Below are 26,658 nucleotides of genomic sequence, written 5' to 3'. Positions count from 1 at the left end.
TGGAGGCCTTGCGACGAGCTGATCACCCGCCAAAGGAGTCCTACCTAATGTGTAAGATCTAGAAAAACCGATGTGAACGGAGAAGTTCATGGAGGTAGGCCTAGGCCCACTGGGGCTGTAGTGCCAAGGAAAAAAAAGAAAAGAAAAGGTGATAGAGTTCTTAGATTTCTGGGACCCTGCTTCAAGGAGCTAGTCTGAGTAATTACGTTACAAAATAAAATGTACTCCATTTAAAAACATCAGGTCATGTTCAAGAGAGAAAGGTTTGCTTGAAAATAGGGAAACAGAGGCGTAAAAATATGAGTATTATTTTCTGGACAATATCCATCGTCCTGTTTTAATTAAAATTATGACGATGAATGATGTCCAGAAGCATGTTGTTTATTGGTGCACGATTGTCACAAACTTCTAAATAGTATAAACAAAGAGGTCTTCAGAATAAATCGAATCAGAAGGGAATCAAGAAGAAGCATCATGACTCTTTGAATATTAAAAATAAAACGTTAAAAATAAGATTATGATAATCTTGTTTTGCAAGTAGCTGAAACTTCATCTGTCAGATTGAGGGAAGAATGTGGCACCGATGTGAGTGCTTTTTAAAACAGAATGTCGAGGAGAATAGTATTTCGACTAGTAACAGAAAGCCGGGTAAAGGTAGATAATGAGGATTTTCGTTAATTTGACTCTTCGCCAAATAGAGGGGATAATAAAATCAAGGAGGCTGGGATCAGCAGGACATGGGGCAGATGATTAAGTACAATACACACAATTTTTTTGTAGAAAAAATTTCACAGAAAAATATCTGTGGAAGGAATTGTTGTAGATGGGAGGCTAGCATACTAATACAATGAATTCTAAGGAAATGAGGGTATAGATTGGATTAAACTGGATCGCGGTGGGATACAGTGAAAACGCGAACGCTAATAAAACTTCGGGTTCCACAAAAGTAGGGATTTAATTTACCAACCGGGCACGTCGAAGATGGACCAACTCTCTCGAATGTCCGCGAGAAGTAATTCAATTCATGTGAAGGCCGCCTTCTCTGTCGAGAACTTGAGGACAGGCATTAAGTCCGACTGTCACAGCGAAGCTGAAAATGAATATTGTTTGTTTTCAGCGCCGGAGTGGCCCAAAGCGACGCTGGCAGCGTTGGGAATCTTTGGGATGTCTGTGGCCTTCCCCACTGCATACCTCTACGCCGCAGAACTGTTTCCCACCGTGGTGCGAAACGTGGGACTCGGGTCTTCTTCCATGTGCGCCCGCTTCGGATCTATGGTTGCGCCCTACGTCACCTCTCTGGCGAGTACCGAATCACTTTCAAATCCTCCTTGCAATTTTAAATATTGATTGACGGCTGATTCCAGTATTTTTGAGAGGAACATCTCTCTGATCCCTCAGCCTTCTGACTGATACTTAATGATGTTTTCACCTGCTCGGATCTCGCAGCGTAGAATGAAATGGGAAAATGATTGTGAAATAAGGATTTTGGAAAGAGACGGTAAAATTGCAGACGCTCTAAGATGGGTATTGCTCTTTATCTTCACTGCTATGATTGATTATTAATGACGATTTTCAACTGCTCAAATCACAGCGCAGAAAGAAATGGAAGATATTTATGCATCATATGAAAAAGTAAAATGTTCGGAAGGAGAAAAATATTATGTTTTTGGACATTATCCACCGTCTTGTCTTCGTCTAAAAACCGTCCTGTTTTCATTTCAAAACAATGTTTCGGAGACTGGATTCTGTCTTCGAAACATTGCGTTTTGAAAAATAAACAGAACGGATTTTAGAGGGTGACAAGACGGTGGATAATGTTCAGAAACAAAATATTTGTATTAATGTACCGTCGTCACAGACTTTTAGATCTTATTTGGGAAAGAGATGATAAAATTTCTGTCACAGCATTCACTTAGACTGAGGGAGTCTACAAAAAGAAACTTCTATCAGGAGAGTTAGGCCTATGTCAGTTATATGTATTTCTATCTGCCTAACATCACTGGCCCTATGTATAAAAAATGTTACACTACACTAAACCAGATACTATAGATACTGTTTCCAACTTCAAACAGGTTCTGATCGACATTTTAGTGTCAAAACTGCCAATGATCTACCACCCCCTCCTATCGTCGTACCTCGCTTTAAGCAAAAATATGGGTAAAAATAACACGACACATGATTCTTGCTGTAAAAGCAACATACGTCGAAAGTATGGACTTACCTTGTTCGTTACGAACAGCAAAATAGGAATGACTAATACGTATTTTGCCTTCAAAATCTGAATATAATCATATTATATTACAAGTGAATTTACATGCTTTTCACGCATAATTTCCTTATAGGCTTATGAAATCAATCAAAAATCGTCCCGCGATCGACGCGCTGGACATGCCTGCTATAGGGTTCTGACGATGGTGTATAACACACAGAGATACTGGGTTTTCGGACTTTTTCCATCGTCCGGATTGTAAATAACTAAGAAAAAAACACAACATTTCGGAAACTGGATCTGTTTCCGTCCTCAGGTGAGGGAAGACGCTTTGAGGCTAGCTCTTTCTAAGGGACCCAACAGAGTAGGCGTCTTCCCTCACCTGAGGACGAAAACAGATCCAGTTTCCGAGATGTTGTGTTTTTCTTAGTTATTTACAATCCGGACGATGGACAAAGTGCGAAAACCCAGTATCTCTGTACACTAAACTAATTAACTAACTCCATGGAACTGAGTGTTCCTTGGGAAGCTACTCAAGAATTTCCCAGAATTTTATGGAGTCCGAAGGCTCATTACCGTGTTCACAAGAGCCCTCCGCTGGTCCCTATCCTCTCCTGGAGAAAAGTCTCACGTCTCTGCCGAGAATCAAAACCCAATTCCTTGGCCTCCAGCCCATAGCCAGTAGCTGTACCGACTGATCTATCGCAACTGGAAACTTGGTGCAATTCGAAGAATATTTTATCTTATCCCCCCAGGTTGAATTAATTTGCGGGTGAGTACTGAAATGTTCGTGTTTTTCTCTTACAGACGACGTTTGGCTTTTTTGTGCCACCTCTGACGTTTGGAGTAGCCCCATTAGTTGGGACCCTTCTGTGTCTCTTTCTCCCAGAGACAGCCAACACAAAGCTTCCAGATACCCTGGAGGAAGGAGAGAGTTTCGGAAAGTACGTATAGGATTCATTTGGAACTAGGAGATATAATTTGTATTGACTATATAAAAGAAAAACACGAACTGGGAAAGCTACAACCTAACTCAGTACGGAAAACCCTGCACATATATCTGAAAATTATAAATTAAACTTTGAGATATATTTAAATTTACTTCTTTTAACCCTCATTCCCACTCCATAAGTATAAAATGTATCATTTTTCGCTTAGTGGGGGGGTGGAGTCCAAGTGGGTCCACTCGGCACGGCGGCCACTGATTGGTCTATTGTAACTGCCCCGGGTGATTATGACGGAGAATTTGGTGGAATGAAGATTAGCAGGGGAAACCGAAGTCCTCGGAGAAAACCTGCTCCAGCGCCACTTTCTCCACCACAAATCCCACTTGACCAGACCCGGGATCGAACCCGGACCGCCGCGATGGGAAGCCAGCGACTAACCGCTTGAGCTATGGCGCGGCCTAAAGTAAAATGTGTCATAGGAATAACTTTATTGCTTCGGCGATACGACTTTTAGAATAACAAGAATAATAATTCTGAACCACAGAAAACGTAATTCCGACAGACATTACAACATTCGATCTGGCAAAAGCTTACATAAGAAAATCATCCGGAGACAGGAAATAGCTATATCGATTTGGCCCAACTGAGCAGGGTCCACCTGAAGACGGAGACAGAAACCAGTATCGGAAAAGTTGTGTGTGTGTTTAAATAAAAACTGGGCGACGGATAATGTCCAGAAACAAAATGATTGTATCTCAGATTATACTGTAGGCATCCGGTATATTCTCTATAGGGTAACAAAATAAAGAAGATCGTGACTCCAACTCCAGCCCACTGTCCCACTGTCACAGCGACCCAAGACTCGGAGACCACTACGATGAATTAAAGCGATCAAAGTCAATAATTTATTTATTATATCAAACTCAGTAACAATTCCGGTCGTGTAAAGATTCATAGATTGTTCTCGCCCTTTAAAAATTGATTTCGCACCTCACAGAAAAACACTGTCCTTACATTAACAAAGACTGGACGATTAACGCTGTTTAAAGAAAAAAAAACGCAGCTCATTTTGAGAAAAAAAGGAAAGATATAAATATGTTGTGTTGGAAAAGTGGAGAAATTTTAATGTTGACGCAAGTGGTACATATATTAATTAACCTTTATGATTTAAAGGCTAAAATAATAAATAAACTTTGTAAAGTCGTTGTTCAAGAGTTCTACGTAAAAAAACACCCGTTATTTCAGGAGAAGTGGAAATGTAGGGAGGACATTCTAGTCCACGTATCTTGTTTAAAAATCATGCTTTAAACCTATGTCATATTTATGATATCCAAATACGCCAACTTTTAAAATTAGAAACCGTAAGACTATCTGCATTCAAATATCATGTCACAAAATTATATGATACATAATCAACGAGAGCGATATGGCTCACCTATCTGCAATTACATAATATAATTCTAATTTCAGATAATAAATCACCACAATTTAATAGTTATCCCTTAATGCAATAACAAAATCATACACATGGACATTAAAAAAGTAACTTAAAATGTCATCAATGTTGCAAAGCATTACATAAAACAGTAAATTTCCGAACAAATAACTGAAAATATTTTCTAAAGTGAAGAAGATAATTATCCCAAAAGAGTACATTAAAAACCTTCATAAGGAGAGGTTAAATACGGATAAAATACATAAACATGAAAAACACACTAGTCTCAAATATGAAAAAAACTAGCCAACATAAATTGAAACGAGACAGTAATGTCTTTGTCTTACCTCACGAGCCTCACGAATATATGCACCATCGCGGTTACAATTATGTACATTTGAGTGCTTCTTGATTCGGACACAACATACACCCCTCACAAACTCGAGACGCTGTAGACCGTAGCAAACAAACTGATGCGGAAACCGCCACGTCACTTACAGTGGTGCCTGGTATCTTACTCATGGGGTTAGTTATTGGGACACGACTTTATGAGGGGCGGAGGGATACATGCTCTGCTCGGTACTAAGCCCCGTTGGACCGTCTCCAATTGCCGGCTTTGGCATTAGGGATGTTGAATTTTCATTTTGTCTTCTACTAGAACATTTGTGAAGCACAGTAAGCTTGCATACAAACAATGAAAATAAAACAAAATCAATATAAATAGAAACGGTATGGTTCATATTATAATTTATGCGCATGATTTCATATCTGCTTAAAATTTGTACTTTTTGTTTTGCAGGAAAATAAATAAAACCAAAACCACAACAGGATCCTCAAATAAGGGCTTCATTGATGAGGACAGTCCAGTGAAGCCGTATTAAATAATTACATACTTTTAATTCTGCTCCTTTGTGACTTCGCCAATATTTGGAGTAGTGACAGCTAATAATATTTTGGCTACATGTACCCAGTCACATCCTCAAGTACCTGGATTCCGTCTCAACACAATCTTAGTGTCTATACAGTGATAGTGTTTGTAGTGGCTATGTTGGCTATTAGTGTTCATGGAGAACATGAAAGTAATGAAAAAGGCCATAAAGATTTGTAATCATGTAATCTTGTTAAATAATCAAAATTAACAGCTTCACAAATTTAAAATGCTAATTCTTTTCCAGTCTTCTACATGACAAATGGTAACTGGCAGAAAGCCTGCCGCAAAAGCACTGCTAGACGAAATGTCTCTTATCTCTGACATGTCTTATGAATGATGGATGCATTATGGACCTGATATGTTGTGACGTCATGTAGGCTATAGTATTACCACTTGGATAAAGCAACTTTATATAACGAGATGGATTTAAAAAATTACATTCCATGTAGAGATTTTTTTAAATAATTTATATGGTTTTTGAAATGGTGTTTTCATAAATAATTGCCAGTATAAGGTTATAAAGGTATAAAAATAGACGTTCACGGAGATTTTCCTCCAATAAAAATATTTCAGTGTTGAAACTACGAACTTCTTCATCCCTCTGCAAACGATGGATCAGACACTGAATTATTCAGTTAACACCTCTTCCATAACAGTATCAAAAGTGGATTCGATTTCTTCCCTGCAGGTCTTTTAGTTGTTATGAGGAATATTGAGGTAAATGTTGCCATTAAAACTCCCCACAAAAATAAATCTTAACGGTTATTGTTTCAGGAATACGGTGACCTTGAGCGGCCACATTGAAACCGTTGTGGCAAAAGGTTTGACATTACTCGTGCGCCTAATATTCGCAGAATATATACTGCATGGATAAAAAGCCGCCTTGTTCATGTTTCCTGAGTCCTGAATTACTAGGTGTACGTCATGAACAAGCAGCTGAAAATATGAATACTTGTTAACAGTCCCTTCCAGAGATGTTGGGCGAATATGTCTTGAAGGCTGATAAGGAGGTCGCAGGTCCCTTTACTAAAAATATTCTTATTTTCTTGCGTCCTGTCCTATGTTACATTCCAGCTGTGAAAATACTTCCGCGTTTAAATGGTATTAACATATTTTTTCAAGATCCTATATTACGAACTTTGCAAATCTTGTAGGTTTTGAGGTTTTCACGGCGATGACAATGAAGAAAGTCGTCTTCTGGGTTTAGGCACCGTGTATTCTTCGTTTTGGCCGACGTTTCGAGGAACGTAGCGCCTCCATCTTCAGAGCAGTTGAATAGCTTGGAATGCGGAGAGCGGTAGCTACTGCTACGTCGGCCAAAACGAAGAATACACGGTGCCTAAACCCAGAAGACGACTTTCTTCATTTTCAAATCTTGCTTTCATATTTAAAGTTACTGGAAAACACTAAGGAAAACTAAGGAAATTTTATGTTATTGCCTGACATTCTGATATCAGTGAAGAAATGCAGCTGAGTCTGTTGAAATGCCAGGCTTGGTAGATTTAGTTTAACGATTGTTTTGAACAGCAACTAAAATATATATTATATGTTACATTACGAAAATTTTGTTTGTTGTATTTTCCTGAGTTCAGTTATTTCCAACTTCTACAAAAATATCCAGTTGGCAGGACATTATACAATATATATAACACACACACATATGTAAATGCCTCTGTGGTTTAGTGGTCAGCGTTCCTGGCTACAGATCCAGAGGTGCGGGCTCGATTCCCGGCGCTACCAGATTTTTTTCGGAGAAGTAGTGGGTCTGGAACGGGGTCCATTCAGCCTCCTGATGATAATTGAGGAGCTATTTCAAGGAAATAGCGGCTACGGTCTAGAAAATCGAAATTAACGACCGTGGGGATTCGTTGCGCTGACAACGCGACACCCTCTATCCGCAAAAGTTGGCACTAAATTTCGCCGACAAGTGGCGGTCGCTCGCTCGGTTGGTATAGTTCGCTTGCGGACTAAAATCACGGAGTGTGTTGTTTTATATGGGTAAATATTGTTAAAATGCTGACAGAAGATTGGAATAAGGGAACGATCGCAATAAAATTCACGAAAGGTTGATGAAACATGTGATGCATTTAACTTAGAATTACAGCTTTGCAAAATGAGAAGCAGCTAATAACAATAAAAGATTCAATGTCAACAAGAATAAACTTTTTATTTACAAATCCGGAATATTACATTATATCTGTGGCTTCAAACTACGATAATTGTTTCCATAAAACAGTTCAACAGTGACTTCTTTTCCATCAGAATCGTATGTCTAAGATTTAACTTTTTTAAAAATATCAATAACTAAGTCGTGTATCGTTCAGATTTTCTTAAAGAAAAACAAATTGAATTTTATAATAATACAATTTTTAACCGAACGTGAGCCTTTAGTTCAGAACATAATGATATTACATATATAAATGTCAGTAAGCGAGAGATTTGTCGTTGACATTACGCAATTTCTGGTTACTACAAAAACGTACTTCCAGTTATTATAAAATTCATGAACGTAAGTTATGCGGGTTATGATCGAGTGAGAAGAGTTTTGGTTTAATGTATCGTGTCTGTTCTGTGGTTACTGATAACATTTTGAAGTTGAGATGTGAAATGTAGTGTACTGTGTAGGGAAGACAGTTTATGATTGGTTATTTGTGCGTGTTAATCGTGGGAGATAGCGGTGAACTTTGGCTTTGACGCAACATTCCGTAACATCTAGGACTAGAAAGGAATATGGGAGAAAGTAGGAGACGTTAAACTTTCGGGAAGTTTGTATAATAAATGAGGGATACCTGCCACCGAGTGCTCAACAAGTGTTACGCTAGATTATTGTATGATATTTGTAGCAAATTTCCCGGTAATTTTAAAATCACATAAAATGTGACACATCTTAGAAATCTAAAGTAATACATAAAGTGTAATTCGGTTGAACAAGCACAATAATTCTATGTGTAAGATTTAATACAACTTAAATATTTCGACTGCAACATTCTCACCATGAGAACAATCAGCAATAGAGGTCCAAAACTCCAAAAGTTTCAGCGTTGCTGCTGTGATACTTGGATGTAGTTTCTATTTTCCTTATCTTGGATACATTTTCTGAAAATAAAAGTAACGTTATGGGAAGGCGTTTTCCGACAAGTAACCTCAAGAACTCACCTCAAAGCGGCAATCAAGCTGAGAAATATTCTCATAGTAAACACAGCCAATGCCACTACATACCTCCCAAATTGTTCTCCATCTTCCAGTGTGTCTGGAAGTCTGCAGTTTTTTGTTTCTGGAAGGAAATAAATCACAGCAGCTCCAACCAGAGAACAGCAACCAAAGATCAGAGGCGGCCAGAAATTTCCAAAATAGCCCTGAGAAGAAAATTTGCTCTCGTAGTATTTTATTTATTGCTAGTGGGGTGGGACTAAGTCCCTTGTACTGCGGCCACTTCTGGTCTATTGTACCAGCCCCAGATGATAGGTGAGAGTGATTGTGGAGCAATTGGTGGAATGAAGATTGGCAGGGGAAACCGAAGTACTCGGAGAAAACTTGCCCCAGACACTTTGTCCATCACAAATCCCACTTGACCAGCCCCGGGATCGGGAAGCCAGCGACTAACCGCTTGAGCTATGGCATTCAACTATTTCCATTTTCTCTTGAGATCAAAACCAAGCAGAAACAGGAACGAGCGAGATGTGCGTTGATACTGATTCATAATATGGCCGCTCAAATCAGACCAAGGTGAGAGTAAGTGAGATTTGAGGTTTTCACGGCGGTGACTATGAAGAATTCCGTCTTCTGGGACGTGGTACTGTGTAGCTCTTGTGATCTACACGGCGCCACATCCCAGAAGACAGCATTATTCAAAGTGAGACTACATCAGGAATTGCGTATATTCTATCATTTATGTAAACATTTGTCAGTAACCTACTTCTGGAGGAAGAACAGTAACGAAAACGTGCTTGTTAAGTTACTGGCGCTACAGCCATCATTTGGGCCTAGGCATACCTCCATGAAACTCTCCGTTTCACTTCTGTTTACTAGATCTTACACATACGGTAGGACTCCTCATCCTCCTCCTCAGCTCATCGCAAGGCCTCTACCTGTAGACAAACACAGAAAAAACGCACACAAACATCCATGCCCTGAGTGGGATTCGAACCCACGATCTCTGCTTCCGAGCGAGCGAAGGCAGTGCATGCCTTAGACCGCTCGGCTACCGTGACCGGCTAAGTTACTTATTCAAACGATTTACTAGCGAACTAACGCCCATTCCCGTAGAACAGGACAGGGCAAGATGAGATCGCGAATTTTTTCATTTTATAGGCTTTTTGTTAACAGGTGCATTACCGTTTGTTGTTTTGTTACGAACAGCCACTTACCAAAGACTTGATAAACGGAGCAAGTATAGACCCGAAACGACTGAACATAGATGCTGAACCTAGTCCGACGTTTCGGACCACAGTAGGAAATAGTTCCCCGGAGAAAACATAAAGGGCTGGGAAGGTCAGACACATCCCAGTAAGAGCAATCGCCGATAGTAGCACACGTGGCCAGTCTCCGGGAAACATACCTGAAAAAAATTGAATTTTAACAGCAAGCTGAGAGATATATAAGTATGTGGGATAGAGCACGACTTTGAAAAGAATGGTTTAAATGAATGGGCACTTTTGAAATATGCATATACAAGTATACTGTGTTTCATGAGGATGTGAACAGGTTCTGAGTAGAAATTATGAGCTTACTTTCTCTTAGGCTAAGGAAACACGTATTATAAATTAATGAAGTTATTCAGCGCCGATAATCTATTTTGTATGTACCTGCTACTACTAGAAATTCAAACTGCATAAAAGTGATCAGATATGTGTAATTAAGATTCCACCATTAATGACCTCGGTACCAGATTGAGGAGAATGGTCAGCTTCACACCCCGGCCGCTTTATCCCCGTTGGATAGGAGACTGGTTGGGCCCCAGAGGCGGTCTGGGCGCTGTGCAGAAGATTAATACCTTGCCACGGCGGTAATCAGAACTGGACTCCTTGGACGGGGGATCAGCCCGTCGCAAGGCTGCTGCCTATACACAGTACGACACAGACATAGAATAAACGCAGACAGACATCCATGCCCTGAGTTGGATTCGAACCCACGATCCCAGGGTTAGAGCGAGAGAAGACAGTTCATACCTTAGACTGCGCGGCGACTATGATCGTCACCTTACTAGCCCTTGATGAGATAAAAATGGAGCATTTGTGGAATTATAACTGTAAGTTTAAGGCCATGCTCAACTGCCATTTTGATCACTAAAAATTCTACGTATATTATCCTGGCACTGAATTTGGGTCTCCCTGGAGCTGAATTACTAAATAAATTCCTCTCCTTTGGCAGGACCTGAAGGTGCATTAGTGTATTCACAAGAGAACGCCGATGCGCCAGATGAAACCAATCCACACACTCCTATCCCATTCCCTTCTTATCTATTTCAATTTTATCTATACATGAACGTTCAGGTGCTACTGCCCCGGGTTAATAACGGACAACGAAATCTGAAGAAATGTGGTGCTGACCTGTAGGGACAGCTATGAGCAGGAGACATGAGACAGCAGTGACAATGTGGGAGGTGCAGATGCTTTTCTTTCGCCCGAAGCGAACCACGTAAATGCATGCCAATGTCCCAGGCACGCCTATAATACCTGAAAAAGTCAACATATTTACACGTATTATTTAAAATTATTGAATCTGTGTGACTAGAATGAATGGGATTTTGAAGGAACTTCCTTACTTAGGAACCAGACAGGACACAGATCAAGGATACAGCCTTAAAGACAATATGGGAAGGTGCTTCAAGGTTAGAAATAAATTACAAACCAAGAAGTGGTGATAAATGAGTATGGAGCAATGTTGAAGTGTTGATTAGCAGGTAAACATTGGAGAAATTCGAAGAAAATTCCCTTCCAGTGCCAGTTCCTCCACTATGAATCTCACATGGAATCACCGGGGATTGAATCCAGGCCTCCTCGTTGAGAAGCCAAAGTTTAGCCTCCGGAGCTATGGCACAGAATTAATAAAGTGTTATAACATCACAATTCTTTTTTGTGCTTCCTATATGCCTTATGAAGAGAACTCCTTTTTTTGTAAGATTTGAGGTTTTCACGGCGGTGACTATGAAAAATGCCGTCTTCTGGGATGTGGCGCCATGTAGATCTTGTGTAAACCGACGTTTCGTAGGAACGACGGTTTATACAAGCTCTAAACGAGGCCACATCCCAGAAGACGACATTCTTCAGAACTTCTTTTTGTCTCAAAGATGAACTCTTCTGAAAAGAAAGAAGCATGGCATTGGAGAAGAACTCAACATATCTACTACAAGGTAAACAAATTAAAGTTGTGTTTGTACTTAATGATGCAAGACGCCTTGAAGGCGAATGGGGGCGTATAAGTATGAAGAGTTCTGTCTTTTGGGATATGATGCCGCTTAGTCCGGTGAAGGTCAACAGGATGACATGGTTTTATATCTCAGAGGTAGAACTCTTCACAGGCATCGCTGCGTAAACCCAAAATCCAACAAAGTAGAAGTGTGTCTGTCTTAATTTTTAAACTCGACAGTAGACACATGCGAGTGGTTAGCTTCAAGCTCCAGCCTCTTTCCTCAAGCGTAAAAAGCTCCTGTGCATACTGGACAAGAGGCTAAGCAGGCCGGTTGGAGGTCGGGGTAAAAGTCTCTTGTCCTTGCCCGGAATCTAATCCTGCCTCCCTGACGGCCATCGCGTAGCCTTGTCACTGTTTCGTCTGAGGAATTCCGAGCTCACGGATACATGAGATCAGGACATCTAAACACAATATGAGAAACACTATTTGTGCTGCCCACGAGTCCTTGTACAGTTGGCCTGCACGAGTTAGTAATCACCGTATATCCTTGAAAGATAGAAGTAAAGATGAATTATTTTATTGGTAAAGTACAAGGGACAGCGCAGCGATGGGATAAAAGCAATAACTTCTTCTAATTCGAACCACCAGGTTTTGGAGGATAATATTAAAATGAATCTAAAAGTGTTTTAAACCACGCTTGTAAATAAATAATGATAACAATTTATAAATATTTTAATATATTCATGCACATTGCTGTAGTTGTTAAAGGCTCATATTTTATATTCATGACATTGTAATGATATTTTATGTATGTATTGATAATGACCAATGACTTTGTAATAGTAGTTTCCGCTTGTATTGATATGTCCTTCTGAAGACGGTCTCTCAGACCGAAACATGTCAAGGATGAAAGAATAAAAAGGAGAAGAAACATTTATCAATGACACTGGACAGAGTTGATAAACTTTTATAAGAATCTCAAAGAACCCTTGCCTATTGGCGCAGCGTGGTTTCAGCCTGTTCATGACAGGGTTCAGTGTCAGGCTCTTGTGAAGAAAGTAAGAAACATGGCGGTTTATAACAGGCAGGAATTATTTGAACTAAGTAAATATCAGGTTCCCAAGAATAATTTTGGTGCATGGATGGGTGTAACCCTTAAGTTGTTTCATAATAAAAGCTATGGCTACTGAGATTTTGTGTGGTGTCCTAAATTTTCTGTCTATGGCTCTACAGTCCGTCTGTTGGACCTTGGTCGCTTTTTCAGTTTCGTAATCCTACACACACATTAGGCAGGACCCCTTGGACGGCGGATCAGTTCGTCGTAAGGCCGCTACCTATACAGAGAACATCACAAAGAATAAACGCACACAGACATCCATGCCTGAGTGGAATTCGAACCCACGATCCCAGAGTTCGAGCGAGCGAAGACAGTACATACCTAAGACCGCGCGGCCACTGTGATCGGCGGTGTCCTGAATGCTAAAGATAAATTACAGGCTACTTCTCTTTGTTCCAGAAATAATTACAATGTTCCTCTTTTCTGGCAAGTGATAATCATATTGTGAATTCTCGAAAAGTTTTTCAGACCTACTGAAGGTACGGTCTTGCCCTACATCATGACTAACCAACCACGTTTCTTGTCTCACCTGCTATGACTGTGGTAACAAAGACGTTCCCGCCAACCTTGCTCAGAGTCTGTGAGAAGCCAAAGAAGCTGAGACCTGCCATAAACCAGCTGAAGAAGAGAGACAAGGAGTTCCGACGAAGGTTCGGTGTGCGCATTAGGTCGGCCAAGGTCGCCTTGCGGTCGCCGCCGAAATCTTCCCGCTCAGACCTGGTTCTCTGAACAGCTTCCTTGACTGCTGTCACGTCACGATTGTTCCATCTGGCTGCACTTTCGAAGATTCGGAGGGCTTCCATGTCTCTGCCCACGGCCATCAGCCACCTCGGGGACTCCGGGATAAACCTGTTGCAGACACAATTCACACCTTCTTGAATAAAGTGTGGTAAATCTAACATTCTCCTTGTGTGGTTTGCTTTGTGATGCTGACAACACCTCATCCTGTAGACGTCGGATGGCAGGATGACTGGTGAACAGATACTTGGAAAGGATTTGGAAGGAAGAGGGCCAGGTCCAATTGACGTGCTTTGCTGGAAATTCCCTACTTGAACTGAGGAAGACCACAAAAGAACCTCACTCAGGATAGCTGGTGTCCTGACAGATAATCGAAGACAGATCCTCCCAATTATAAGTCTAGGGCATTACTGTTACATTAACTTGCTCGGTACAACCGTAAATTATGTAAACATTAATTGAATTATTTCTTCTGCCCAATTTAATTTAATTTTATCTTATTTCTATATGCAGTTGTTGCTACTGCAGCATTTAATATTTCTGTACTCACCACCAATATACAAGGAACACGGCCGATATTGCAGAGAGCGTGAACTGAAAATCCCGCCAGTCTCTCTGGAGATAGGAAACCCCAGCCATTAGACAAATTCCTAACGAAAATGGAATTTGGTATAAAATTGCTATTGTTGTGCGCCATTTGTTTCCGACAATTTCCATGACTGAAAAAAAAAAGAAATTAATACCATGGGGGGTTACGCGGGCAATAATAAACTGGTGCCCTGCCTTTTACTATTTCCTAGTTTTTTTATTTCGCTATACAATTAAAATTATTTAAAACTGATACTTGAATGAGTGAAAAAAAATCCTGTTCGGAAAAGATTTCTCGATCCAAAAATGCTCTCATAAAGCTATGTTTCTTTCGCTGTGTCCTTCTTGAATTTATATGAGAAGGAATTTTCCTTTCACTAAAGCAACGAATTTGGCTCGACTATCGACAGAAAAAGTTGACAGCGCTTTTATTGAAAAATGACGAAGTGAGAAATGAATAAAAGGAGGAAGAAAAAAGGTAAATGTGGGGAGAAAAAAATGTTATTTCACATTTAAGCGTACATTTTAATATTGTGAATATCTGTCGATACAAACTAAACCCGTAGCCCTCAATGCTCTCTTATACAAGGACCGGAAAATTATCGGTATATAACACAGTTTAGTACCGGGGTTCCCAAATGTTTCTGGACCACGGATCATTTCGTGGACTTATTTGGCCGAGTACCGCAATATTTTAAGAATCTTGAATGGAAGGAGAATGAAATTTAGCCATCAGTCATGACTGCATGAATTTTAAAATGAAAATAATATCAAATTTTTTTGTCGTGCACATCACATGTTTATTTGCGCATACATGAAAGATCTTGATTTGAAGATACAGTCGAAACACTTGAAAAAATTCCCCATTTTTCTGGTGGTCCGCGGCCATACTTTTGGGGGACTCTGGCTTAGCACAATATGAATGGTTGCGCCGTAGCTCGAGCGGTTAGTCGCTGGCTTCCCACCGCGCCGGCCCGGATTCGATCCCGGATCTGGTCAAGTGGGATTTGTAGTGGACAAAGTGGCGCTGGGGCCGGTTTTCTCCGAGTACTTCGGTTTCCCCCTGTCAATCTTCATTCCACCAAATTCTCCGTCATAATCACCCGGGGCAGGCTACAATAGGCCAGTCAGTGGCCGCCGTGATGAGTGGACCCAGTTGGACTCCACCCCCCACTAAGCGAATTAGTACAATATCAATCCATAAACTTAAAGAAATGCATGTAATATAATATTGATTTGGCAGATGTCACAGTTAGCCACCGAGTAGTGGCTATTGAAACGTATGTAAGGGGACGCATGAAATAAGTTGTCAACACATCCAGGGATCTGGGGGTTGGAGCACGGCTCAGTCTGAGGATGCAGCAGACGAACCCTAACCTCCATGCTTTCTTCACCATAAGAGGAATTGCGGGGAGGGAACAAAATATAGAAATGTTCAGCAAAAATTATTCAGATTGCTGTCTTCTGGGACGTGGCTCCGTGTAGATCTTGTGTGAACCGACATTTCGGAGGAAAGTATCGCCTCCATCTTCAGGGTAGAAGACTCCGTGAGCGAGTAACCAGCATGAGCAGATGATTGCAAAATCTACACGGCGCCACATCCCAGAAGACGGAATTCTTCACAGTCACCGGCGTGAAAACCTCAAATCTTACAAAAATTATTCAGTTGTTAAAGTAAATGGGGGAAAAGATTGTTTTTGCAATATTGTAAATTTTTTCATCTGTGGCAAATCAATAGGATTTACACGGTCAAATTGGAATTTATGTACCGGCGTGTATAAGTCGCGGGTGAGGGCTCCACGACAGAAAAACAAAGGTGTACACGACGATTGATTTTATGTTTTACACTGTCTTCAATTTATGACGCTGCGAACGGGTTTGGAAAAAGTTGTCCATCCAAAAATAAAAACCGGTAAGATACCGGCGGCCTCACGGCAGCAGGATAGCCTCATACAATGAAATCCTTGTAGTTTCGCGTAGAAATACTGTAGTACCAACCTAGAACAAAGCTGATTATCATTGTTCCTCCAGTAGCCACAGCCATAAAGAAGCGAGCCACTAGGAAACCGCTGAACCAGGGTGAGTAAGCAGACAACACGCCAGCGGCCGCCTGTAATCCTATCGCGAAAATAAGAGGCACTTTGCGACCAATTCTGCAAACAGGAAGGCAGAGATTATGTTATAGACTATGGTCATGTCTACTTGTCTCTAAGTACTTCACTTAGTAGATCATCGAGATGATAATGCAACGATGCAACGATAAAGTTTATTGGAAAACATCAGGATAAAGCATCGCTCTGTGTCATAAATGTATATTACTTACTTACTCAGAGGCTCTACGATCTGTGAAAACTTTTGTCTCCATGGGACAGAAACCCATTATTCTCTGCTCTCTGCCTGTTCCCTCTATCTCTGAAGTTTCAGCTCAAGTAAACAATTTTCTGCATCTTCAGGCCATTTCAACATGGGGCCTTTCACTTTTCTACTACTATCGGGGTTTAAAATATTTACTGAAGTTCTGTTGGTAGATAATGTTTAAATGATACCTCGATATGCGACATCACTCGCTTGCTTTTCCTTATTGATCTAATCTTCCACTTTTATCTCGCCCAGGACAGAAACGAGAGACTAACAGGGTTGTAACGACTTGAATAATGCGAAATGCAAAAAAAAAAAAAAAAGTAATTTTGTTGGATCTGTTTTCACGTTGTTGAGCATGAAGTTTACGGTCTTCTAGGATATGACGCCATGCAGCCTGGAAGAAATTTACTTTTGTTTCGGAGGAACAAGCAAGTCACTGTATTTCTTCTGGCTTATTTTGGACTTCATCCATCGTCTGGTATGTAAAAGACAAAAGACCACGACGTTTCGGTACAGTATACACCATCGTCAGAATCCTTTCAAGTCTATCTAAGCAAGTCACTGTTTGCTCCTTGCTAATTGCTTACTTGGCTAAATTTAGAGACCCTACTTTACGCCTACACATCTGTGAACTTCTGCCGTATCATATGGCGCGATGTCCTGGAAGATAGTACTCTTCATAGCAGTTCTTCTATTTAAGTTTTAAATGTCGGTACTTCCGCTGTGGGTTACCAAATGAAGTCGGAAATGATATCATGAGAGTTTATATTTGACTTCAGTCTGTGAGCTTCCAAAATACCAAGAAGAGATTTTTCAAGAATGAACTCAGAGGATGTCTAATGCACAGTGCAATATATCAAGGTGCAATTGTAACCCTCATATTTCTAGAAGGAGTGCAATGTGTGCATAGGCTCATACAGGTAAAGATTATTTAATTATTTTCATTGCAATCATATTCCAGCAAGTAGTTACATAATTTAGAGGAGACCTGTATCGGCCTCACTCTTCAGTTAAATCCATGAACAGTAAAGAATTACTGAGTAAACGGTCGCCATTATATTGGCCGAGTAAATTGATTTCTTACCGAACCAAAAGATTCACTACATCATCAGCGGTCTCTGTTCTGAGCCAATTAACACTCAATTAATATTATATCAGTGTATTCTTTAAGATATTCAATGTTATTCTAAATTATTTTCGGGTTTTCCATGGCCTCTATTTTTCAAACTGTAAACCACAAAATAAAACTACTTACGTACCATGAAAGGCGCACATGTTAAAGTTATTTAGGATATTTCAGTATTCATTTTATGAGCAATACATTTTTTTTAGTTATAATTTCATATTCTGTTAGCCTTTTTATTCTGTTATTTTCAGTTTGAACATTACTGGCTACGGAAACCCCGACAATAATTTAGAATAACGCTATATGTCTGTTATCTTCCCATTTTCTAAATGGTCACAAAAATGTATTATTTCAAGCTAAAATGTTAAAATAATTTCCCTCCTCCCATGCTTGCTGCATGTCGCTCCGGTCTTATCCTCTTTGACCTGATAACTCCAATAATGTTTGTTGAAAAATACAAATTATGAAGCTCCTAATTACGTAAGGTTTTAAATCTTCTGGTACTTCATCTTTCTTAGGTGCAAACATTCTCCTCAACATTGTTCTTAAATATTCTCAATCTGTGTTCATCACTTCGTGTGAGATCTAAGAGCAAAGCGGACCGACGGGAGAGCATGATTGTTACGGACGAGCCACAGAAGAGCGCATTTCCCCACCTGTCAGCAGCGATGCCAAACAAAACGTTGCCTAGCAGAACTCCTAACATGAATGTCGCTTGGGCTATGTCCACCATCACGGAACGACTGCACACGAGGTTCCACTGCAACAATGGCACAGTCTTAACATAAAATTGGATAATTATACCTCGTACATTAATCAGAATATTTCAATTCCCAAACTACAGAATTTAATAGCATTTAATTTTCGGTTTATGAATTCAAATTTTTGTCAGATTTAATTTCATTGGGATCAGTTCTACATATCAGAAGCTCGCAACCATTTTTGACTCCACCACTGAGGTAGCAGTGAGGTTTCCGAGGACCCAAATATTATTTCTCTCAAATTGTATGATACAAATAAGAGTACACAAATTTAATTATACTGAGTGTCATGCCTAAACGTTTTTAATTAAGATATATAAATAACAAATTCGTGTGACATTAAAATCGAACAGATATCGTAATCATCACATCAGACATTCTCAACTCATGATTACACACAAAAGCATACGAAATAATTTTGAGTGTCAGATGAACATTCATTAAAACTATCCCCCTAATATGTCGAGTAGACCCATTGGGTTGTGAGATGTCGAGGCTCCCATATTTTCTAGACAATCGGCTCACAGATGGTGTTGAGGTCAGCCTTACGTCCCGGCCGCCCTTTAACCCCCCCAGGAAGATTCCTGGTACTCATTTTTGTTAGAGGCTGAGTCGACTCCAGGTTCGTAGTACGGCTGGATGGATTAGGCCAATTGAAATATTGAACGGCCACATCAGGAATCGAAACCGCGACCTTCCGGTTTGTAGCACAGTGCCTCAACCAACTACGCTAACACGTGCCACCCTGAATATTCATTAAGCAACTTTATAATACAAGAAAATGTATTCTTAATTTATTTACATACCTAGAAGAAGCACTATGCTACAAGCCGGAAGGTCACGGGGTTGAATCCCGATGAGGTGAATCTTTTTTTCAATTGACCTAATCCTTCCAGCCGCACTATGGCCTTGGGGTCGACTCAGCCTCTAACAGTAATGAGTATCAGGAATCTTCCTGGTGGGTAAAGGACGGCCAGCGCATAAGGCTCACAACCTCACCGCGATCTGTGAGCCTATTGTCTACAAAATGTGGGAGCCTTGACATCTCACAACCCTATGGGCCTCCACTGCCTGTTACAGGGATAGTTTTACCTTTACCTAGAAGAAATTTGTTCAAAACTAAATTCTCGTGTTGAACAAACTCCTTGGCTTGTAGAAGGAAATAAGAAGACAAAATCCTCTTGGTCCTAAAGTAGTTATTATACGAATAATGATAAACATAATGACGCTCTAACTTGAAACTGAGGACCGGCCTACTTCAAACTTCAGACTATCAGCCGTCCGCGGATCACCGATCAACATGCTACTCAGCACGTTACTTAAGCTAATGATACTCAACAGAAGCTTAGCATCACTAAAGCTCTACATAGAAACAAGTTTTTTTTAATGAAATGAAGCACTGATATCAGTGAGATGTGGAATTGTTATGTGGAACACAATATAAGTATTTTCCGATTCTATGTTCTGTCTTTAGTGATACTCTTTGCTAAATTAAATTAATATCTAAAATAAATGTAAATCAAGGTCACAGATATATGAGCCAATTAAAGTATCCTTAAAGAAATAAGACACAGAAGCAAATGTTGTTTACAACGAGAACTGACCTCTGTTACAATGTTTTCCTTGAACACTTCTCTGTTGTATTCCCAGCTCTGGCACTCGACAGTATCCCGCCTTTCGGATGCATCTCGCACATCATCGTTTGTGTAGTTGAGGTTGTATATCCTACAGGCGTCATAACCACCCTGTAAGCGTGAAGCATACTCGAATATAAAAATTGTCTAGTGTAATGAGCTGAGTAATACGAGATATGAACAGTAAATGTTAACAAGTCGAATTATAGAGGATTTACAATTCTCATATTCGTCTGTAAATAGGGAAGTGTGTAGTGGGCAGCTGAACAAGTGCATGTTTGTAAGCGTAAGGACAGCCAGGCAAAGTTTAGCAAGTTAGTTCACATGTAACACTCATACACGTACCTCACCAGTGTCTGTGCAGTACGTCTGGGACACTACCTTTACTTTATCAAAAACAACTAGCCATTTTACTGAAACAAACTTCGACATGAACAGCCGTATGATATCATAAGCAGGATTTGAAGAAATATTTAGTCTGCTCGCTTGAGGTGAGTTTAATTTGTGAGATGGCGGTCGGATAATCTCAACATTAATTTATATTAACCGCCCCCCCCAAAAAAAAGCCAGAAACAAAACACTTCTGATAATGTAAAAGGGTAAGAAAAGTAAAGTTTTCCTTCTGCTTAACTAATTAAGCACTAAGCCATGAAGGCGCACGGGGAAGTCGATGTATAGATCCACATTTTCCTGACCTCGGCACTAGTTGGAGATGAGTGGTGAGCTTCACGTCCCTGCCGCTTTACCCCAAGGGTAAACCTTGTAACCATCGGATAGGAGGCCGGGTGGGCCGAAGACAACATGGAGAAAAGAAAATTCTTATTCCTACCAGGACTCGAAGCCAGACCCCTGGGACTTCCAGCCCGTAGCCAGTCGATGTACCGACTACGCTATCCCGGTTCGTAATGCAAAAGGGGAAAACGTAATTTACTTTAAAAGCTAATGTCTCAGGTTCAGGAAGTCTGGTAGGGGACAAGTGCCTATAAGTTACTCATGACTTTTTACGGCCGCGCCATAGCTCAAGCGGTTAGTCGCTGGCTTCCCACCGCGGCGGCCCAAGTTCGATGCCGGGTCTGGTCAAGTGGGATTTGTGGCGGAGAAAGTGGCGCTGGGGCAGGTTTTCTTCGAGTACTTCGGTTTCCCCTGCCAATCTTCTTTCCACCAATTGCTCCACAATCACCCTCACCTATCTGGTGCTGGTACAATAGGCCAGAAGTGGCCGCAGTACAAGGGACTTAGTCCCACCCACTAGCAATAAGAAAATACTCTTCATTGGAGGAATATGTCTTCCCCGATAATATTGAACTCTTATCAATTTATGTACTTCAAATTCGTTTATGGGTAAATGTATTCCATAAAAGCGAAGCCAGGAAAATAGGTTAACATTCTTTATAATTGATATTTCCGAAGATGTAAGGATTCTTTTTAAAGTCCTTCCTATTTGCAATGTCATAAATTGTTGAGCTGGTTTAAGGGCAACTCGTCAACAACAGGATTACAAGGATTACTCTATTCTGCGACACAACACCATATAATTTTGTACATATTTACTTTCTTCGCCCCTTCACACTTTCCTTTTACATCCCCTCCCATCTGCAATTTCGATCCGATTCAGTACCATGCAGTTTACTCCGCTCTCACTTGTGCGCTCCTGTCCTCTTTCCATCTATGATTGTGGCCCATTTCAGGGCCACATGATTTCATATGACAGCACTCCGTTATGTTCCGCTCTTAATCCTATTCTTTGTTCTCCCTTTCCTTTATGATTGGTCGTTTTCTCTGGTAGTTATCTTTTTCTGCACTGAAGACGCAGATGGAAGTATCCTCCGAAGTACTCATGACTTTAAAAACGAAGTGACATAAATATCTAAGAGCCTACTATATGTGGTCATTTTCCAGAAGACAGTGATCTTCGTATTTTCCGTCTTAACAACTTCAAAATTCATAAAAAGTTAACACTCATGTACAGTGACACAAGACTTACTCTTCTGAAACGCATCGGAGCCAAGATAGTTTTTAAAATGTAGCAAGGAAGTGACCCATTCTTCTGTCCTAAGGAGCGAAAACCGGCCTCCGAATGGTCATGAGGACGTTACCTATTCAGAGACTGATAACATTCAAAGAATATTTCCCTAAAGCAATAATGCTCTCTTAAAGCTTGTCAGAACGAATGCAAGATCAGCTAGCGGCTTACGTTTCTCAGACGAGGATGACTGAAATTCCTCCATTCGTCTACAGACAAGTTAGCATATGAATGGGGTCTGGCACACCAGAAGTCGGTGTGCGTCTCCAGGACAATGATGCTGAGCTGAAACCAGGCTATTGGCAGCTTCAGGAACGCCATCAGGAGGCTAATACCGGCCTGCCAACGTCCGAAGTCTCCCACTGCTACCTGAACTGCATCTGACGTGGACCCGTGATATCCCATTGCTCTGTAGCCTGGAACTGTAGAAGAAAAAGATTATAAAACGTTCTTGCTAGAAACTTAACTGTTATAATGCAGAAGAGCTTGCTGTCTGTCACGCAAACACAGATAAACGATACTTATTCTTTCGTGTTTCTGTATGTAGGCTTATATGATTTTTATTCTTAGGAATGACGCTGTAATTTCCGCGAAATTTCTAGGAAATTTGAAATTAAGTAGAACAGTACGTTAAATATCAACCAGGGGATTCTTAAGCAATAATAATAATTAATTATTCTGGGGTAAAACAACGTTCATAAAAAAATACGGTAGATTGCAGCTGTGGTATTGCAGACAACTAGTACTGAAGTATTTTCGTTTGCCTCGAGTAAGTTTAAAATATTCCGGCATGTTATCCGCCATGTCAGCGCTGCCAGTCTTACAAGTAGTTAGATAGTAGTGCCTCGTTAGAGCAGCCAACTTTAGAAAGCTTACTGCCAGCAAGCCAACCTAGCGTGGCAGCCGGCACTGGAATATCTGGCCGAAAATATAGTAACAACATTTTATTAACAAGAATAAACCCTTGTAGTAATAAACTTACAGGTCACATTGGACGGAGTGATTTATATTTGTAATTATTAGTGTGACGGACCAGAATGAAACAAATCAAAAGAATAAACCCCATTTATTTTCTTAAAAATACATTTCCGTAATACACCTTCTACGCCTAGCCTTTGGGTTTGACTTTTACTAATAAACTTGTTATGAGCAATAAACTTCCAAATTGGGTAGAGCAAACGTGGCTGCCGACGTGCCTATCGGTCGCGCTGACGTCGCGGACACTATGGCGGCTTGCGTCACCCCTGAATATGAAAGCACTAAAACCATCTTCTACGCCTAAGTAGCAAGGCCACATTATGCCGGAGAAAAGCTCCTGGTATGCATTACGTAGAAGAGTGGGTGGGTTAGGGGGCCAGTCTGGGTGCAGTGTCTTCGCCGAAAATCGAAGCCTTGTCATCTAGTCATGGGCTAGTAACATTACGGAATGGGGTGTAACAAGAATGAAAATACATTCCCGTTCGACGCTGCAATTTCATTAAGCAGCAATGTTAACTAATCTATGAATAAAACTGATAAAAAACACTGAAATTTGGCACATATGGAATAATCTTACATACAATGACTGTATAAGGGGTGGGCCTTTTTGGCCCTTGCACCGCGACCACAGTGATCCATCGTGCCTAATCTTGCATACTATACTGATACAACATCTTCGAAAGAGTTAGGAAATGCTTCCTGCCTTATAAAATCGGTTCTGCCGGATGAGTAAAATATCAAAGACGGTTTGATTGTCTTAACAATAACATATTTTATTCTAAAATGTATATAAATGATGTTAATATTATTAATATTATTGTTATTTGTAGTCGGAGCAGGGAGAGCATAGTCGGTATGGCGACTAGCTACGGGCTGGACGACTGAGGGGTCGGCGTTCGAGTCCCGGTAGGGTAAAGAATTTTCTCTTCTCCACGTTGTCCAGACGGGCTCTGGGGTCCATCGAACCTCCTATCCAATGGGTACCGGGGTGCTCTTTCTCCGGGGGCATAGAAGCAGGGGCGTGAAGCTGACCACTCACCTGCGGCTAGTGTCGAGGTCAAGAAAAACGCGGATCTTTACATCCAGCTTGCAAAACGCCTTCATGGCTTAGTGCTTAATTAGTAACCACAGGGACAACTTTACCTACTACTACTACTACTACTACTACTACTACTACTACTACTACTACTAGTAGTAGTAGTAGTATGTTTGATAAGATAGTGCATCAATATTGATAAATTTTCCACGAAATGTAACAGTGATGGGCTGTCTAGTACTGACAAAGTTCAGAATACGTATATCTGAAAATAGAGCGTTGAATTGAAAAACAGATGGAGTTTGTGATGATGACAATAGCAAGGAGACAGCAAGTATACTACTACGGATTAATCGGTGTGGAAGACGTTTGCTTCCAGAGAGCACTTTATTATGCCTTCTCGTTAAGGTCTATACCAGACGTCACTTGATATAAAAGTTAATTAGTTACGATTACAGTTACAATAAGATATCGAAATAATTTTAACTCTGATGTCACATTTGTGTAGTTACTTGTAGGAATACTGTTACATACCGAAATTCTTCTCATGTTCCACTCACCTTGTGAAAGATTCGAGGCAGTATTTTATCTTACTGTGATTTTAAAGCTTCTTAATAATTCTTGTCATTAGTTGATGGGATCTGAAGGAGTGATTTTGTAGCTTCTGTGAAGATCTTTCAGCAAATGTTTCATTTCCATGAAGTAGGTCTGATCTGTATTGGTACACGAAACACCTTATTCACTACTAACAGCCAGACACTTCCTGCGCTGATATTTTGAAGCTACGAAACAGAGAAGAGCTTTAGAAAGTGAAACCGTCCGACTGAGACACTCTCTCGCGTTTTCCTTCTCCATTTCTCCAGCTACCCTTTTAACCTACTTTGTCATTTTGTTGCTTTAACTTTACTCTCTCTTTCTGTAGACAATTATTCGATTCAGTTGAATAATTTATGTTGTATATTCAAGCTCATTTTACTTCATTCTCTAGTCTAATAACATTCTTGTTTAGTGCGAGCCGGTCACTGTAGCCGAGAGGTCTAAGGCATGTACTGTCTTCATTCGCTGGGAAGCCGGGATCGTGGGTTCGAATCCCACATAAGGCATGGATGTTTGGTATGTGTATATATTTATTCTGTGTTTTTGTTGTTCTGTGTTTAGGTAGAGGCCTTGCGACTGGCTGAATCCCCGACCAAGAAGTCCTACAGTCTGAAAAATGATCAAAACGAAAAAACAACCTCGACACCGTAGGGTATAAGAGGAACGGATTAAGTAAGTTAGTTTAGTGGAAAGTTAGATTGTCTTAATGCTCAATCGAGCAAAGCACACGCCCTGACGACGTATGGGGGGAGCGGAAGTATAGTCCCACCATTCTTTACTGCGTCATTAGAGTGAGGTGAGTGCGTACCTTCACGCTCTGGCCGCTATATTCCCAGAGGACGAACCCCTGATAATCATTTGGTGGGAGGCTGGGTGGACTCCAGAGCCAGTTTGGACGCTGTAGATTACAGAGGAATTTCTTTTTCTGGCCCACAATCGATCCCCGGCCATCCAGATCATAGACTGTCCCTACACCAACTCAGTTATCTCGGTACCTTCTTCCCGTTTATCGGTCACCGATGAGATCCTCTGAGATATGTGATTCAGGATTATCTCTGACGCTCTGAATGCTTAAGAGATATATCTGTGCTGAAGAGTTTTATTATCTGTGACAACGCTGAGTAATACAGAGTAGGAATATCTTTTAAAAAGGAGATTCTCTTTGCTTCCTGCTTGGCTTACTATTCGATCCTATAGAATGAGGCGACGTGTTCTTGAGGAACGTCGGTTGATTTTCACCGGCCTGCACGGTATCATATCCCAGATGCGAGAACTCTTCCAAGCCCAACTGTGGCAATGCTTCTTTTTTGGACAGGACATGCAATAATTTATAATTGCTTGAAGGCGTCGTTAACTATGAACAGGTATGAACTCTTTTAATTGTGTGGATTCGGGTAATGTAAGCCATGAATATCAACAGGGTCGAAGCAACAGCACGTGCCAACCAAGCGGCCGCCTGGGGCGGCAGGTACGTGTATACGAAAACTGTTTTTTTTTTTCTTTTTGTTAAATGTAAATTAACCTCTGATACTCTTTTGTTCATGTGATCATCAATTGTCATTAATCTAAATACTGTCACGTAGTAAGTGTGACTACAGACGGGGTTTGGATTGGTAATCGTATTTATTGGACACTTAGGCTCGTAACTACAAAAATAACTACGACAGTCTCACTGAATTACACATTACGAAAATCACTGTAACTACAGAACATATAAAGTTTCTCAGACTTCACCAACCGTTGCTTGATAGCGGCTTCCATAAACTGACGTTCCCCTTCTTCTGAGTTCCCGGACTGTCCCAGTCCTCAGCTACCAGCTTCTCACT

At 40.6% G+C, this 26,658-nt stretch overlaps 2 protein-coding genes across 4 annotated transcripts in view; one reads left to right on the top strand and one right to left on the bottom strand.

Moving 5' to 3' along the window:
- Positions 1–6,748, top strand: part of LOC111862101 (organic cation transporter protein) — a 30,536-nt gene extending 23,788 nt beyond the window's left edge. For both annotated transcript variants that reach the window (XM_023847220.2, XM_023847221.2), the window contains exons 9-11: positions 1,118–1,299; positions 3,017–3,153; positions 5,391–6,748. In XM_023847220.2, the coding sequence (XP_023702988.1) occupies positions 1,118–1,299; positions 3,017–3,153; positions 5,391–5,472 (401 nt within the window). In that variant the 3' untranslated portion in view covers positions 5,473–6,748. The remainder of the gene's footprint in view (positions 1–1,117; positions 1,300–3,016; positions 3,154–5,390) is intronic.
- Positions 6,749–7,705: 957 nt separating this feature from the next.
- LOC111862107 (organic cation transporter protein) overlaps positions 7,706–26,658 on the bottom strand; it is a 105,088-nt gene continuing 86,135 nt past the window's right edge. For both annotated transcript variants that reach the window (XM_023847232.2, XM_033750557.1), the window contains 10 exons: positions 22,393–22,643; positions 20,169–20,309; positions 18,460–18,563; positions 16,315–16,469; positions 14,279–14,447; positions 13,520–13,839; positions 11,072–11,197; positions 9,890–10,080; positions 8,742–8,878; positions 7,706–8,618 (listed from right to left, as the gene is read on the bottom strand). In XM_023847232.2, the coding sequence (XP_023703000.1) occupies positions 8,558–8,618; positions 8,742–8,878; positions 9,890–10,080; positions 11,072–11,197; positions 13,520–13,839; positions 14,279–14,447; positions 16,315–16,469; positions 18,460–18,563; positions 20,169–20,309; positions 22,393–22,626 (1,638 nt within the window). In that variant the 5' untranslated portion in view covers positions 22,627–22,643 and the 3' untranslated portion in view covers positions 7,706–8,557. The remainder of the gene's footprint in view (positions 8,619–8,741; positions 8,879–9,889; positions 10,081–11,071; positions 11,198–13,519; positions 13,840–14,278; positions 14,448–16,314; positions 16,470–18,459; positions 18,564–20,168; positions 20,310–22,392; positions 22,644–26,658) is intronic.

Source organism: Cryptotermes secundus, unplaced genomic scaffold (assembly GCF_002891405.2).
Source record: "Cryptotermes secundus unplaced genomic scaffold, Csec_1.0 scaffold645, whole genome shotgun sequence".
In the NCBI taxonomy this organism is placed as follows: Eukaryota; Metazoa; Arthropoda; class Insecta; order Blattodea; family Kalotermitidae; genus Cryptotermes; species Cryptotermes secundus.
The sequence above is the reverse complement of the archived record's forward strand: the minus strand, read 5'-3'. Positions and strand labels throughout refer to the sequence as shown.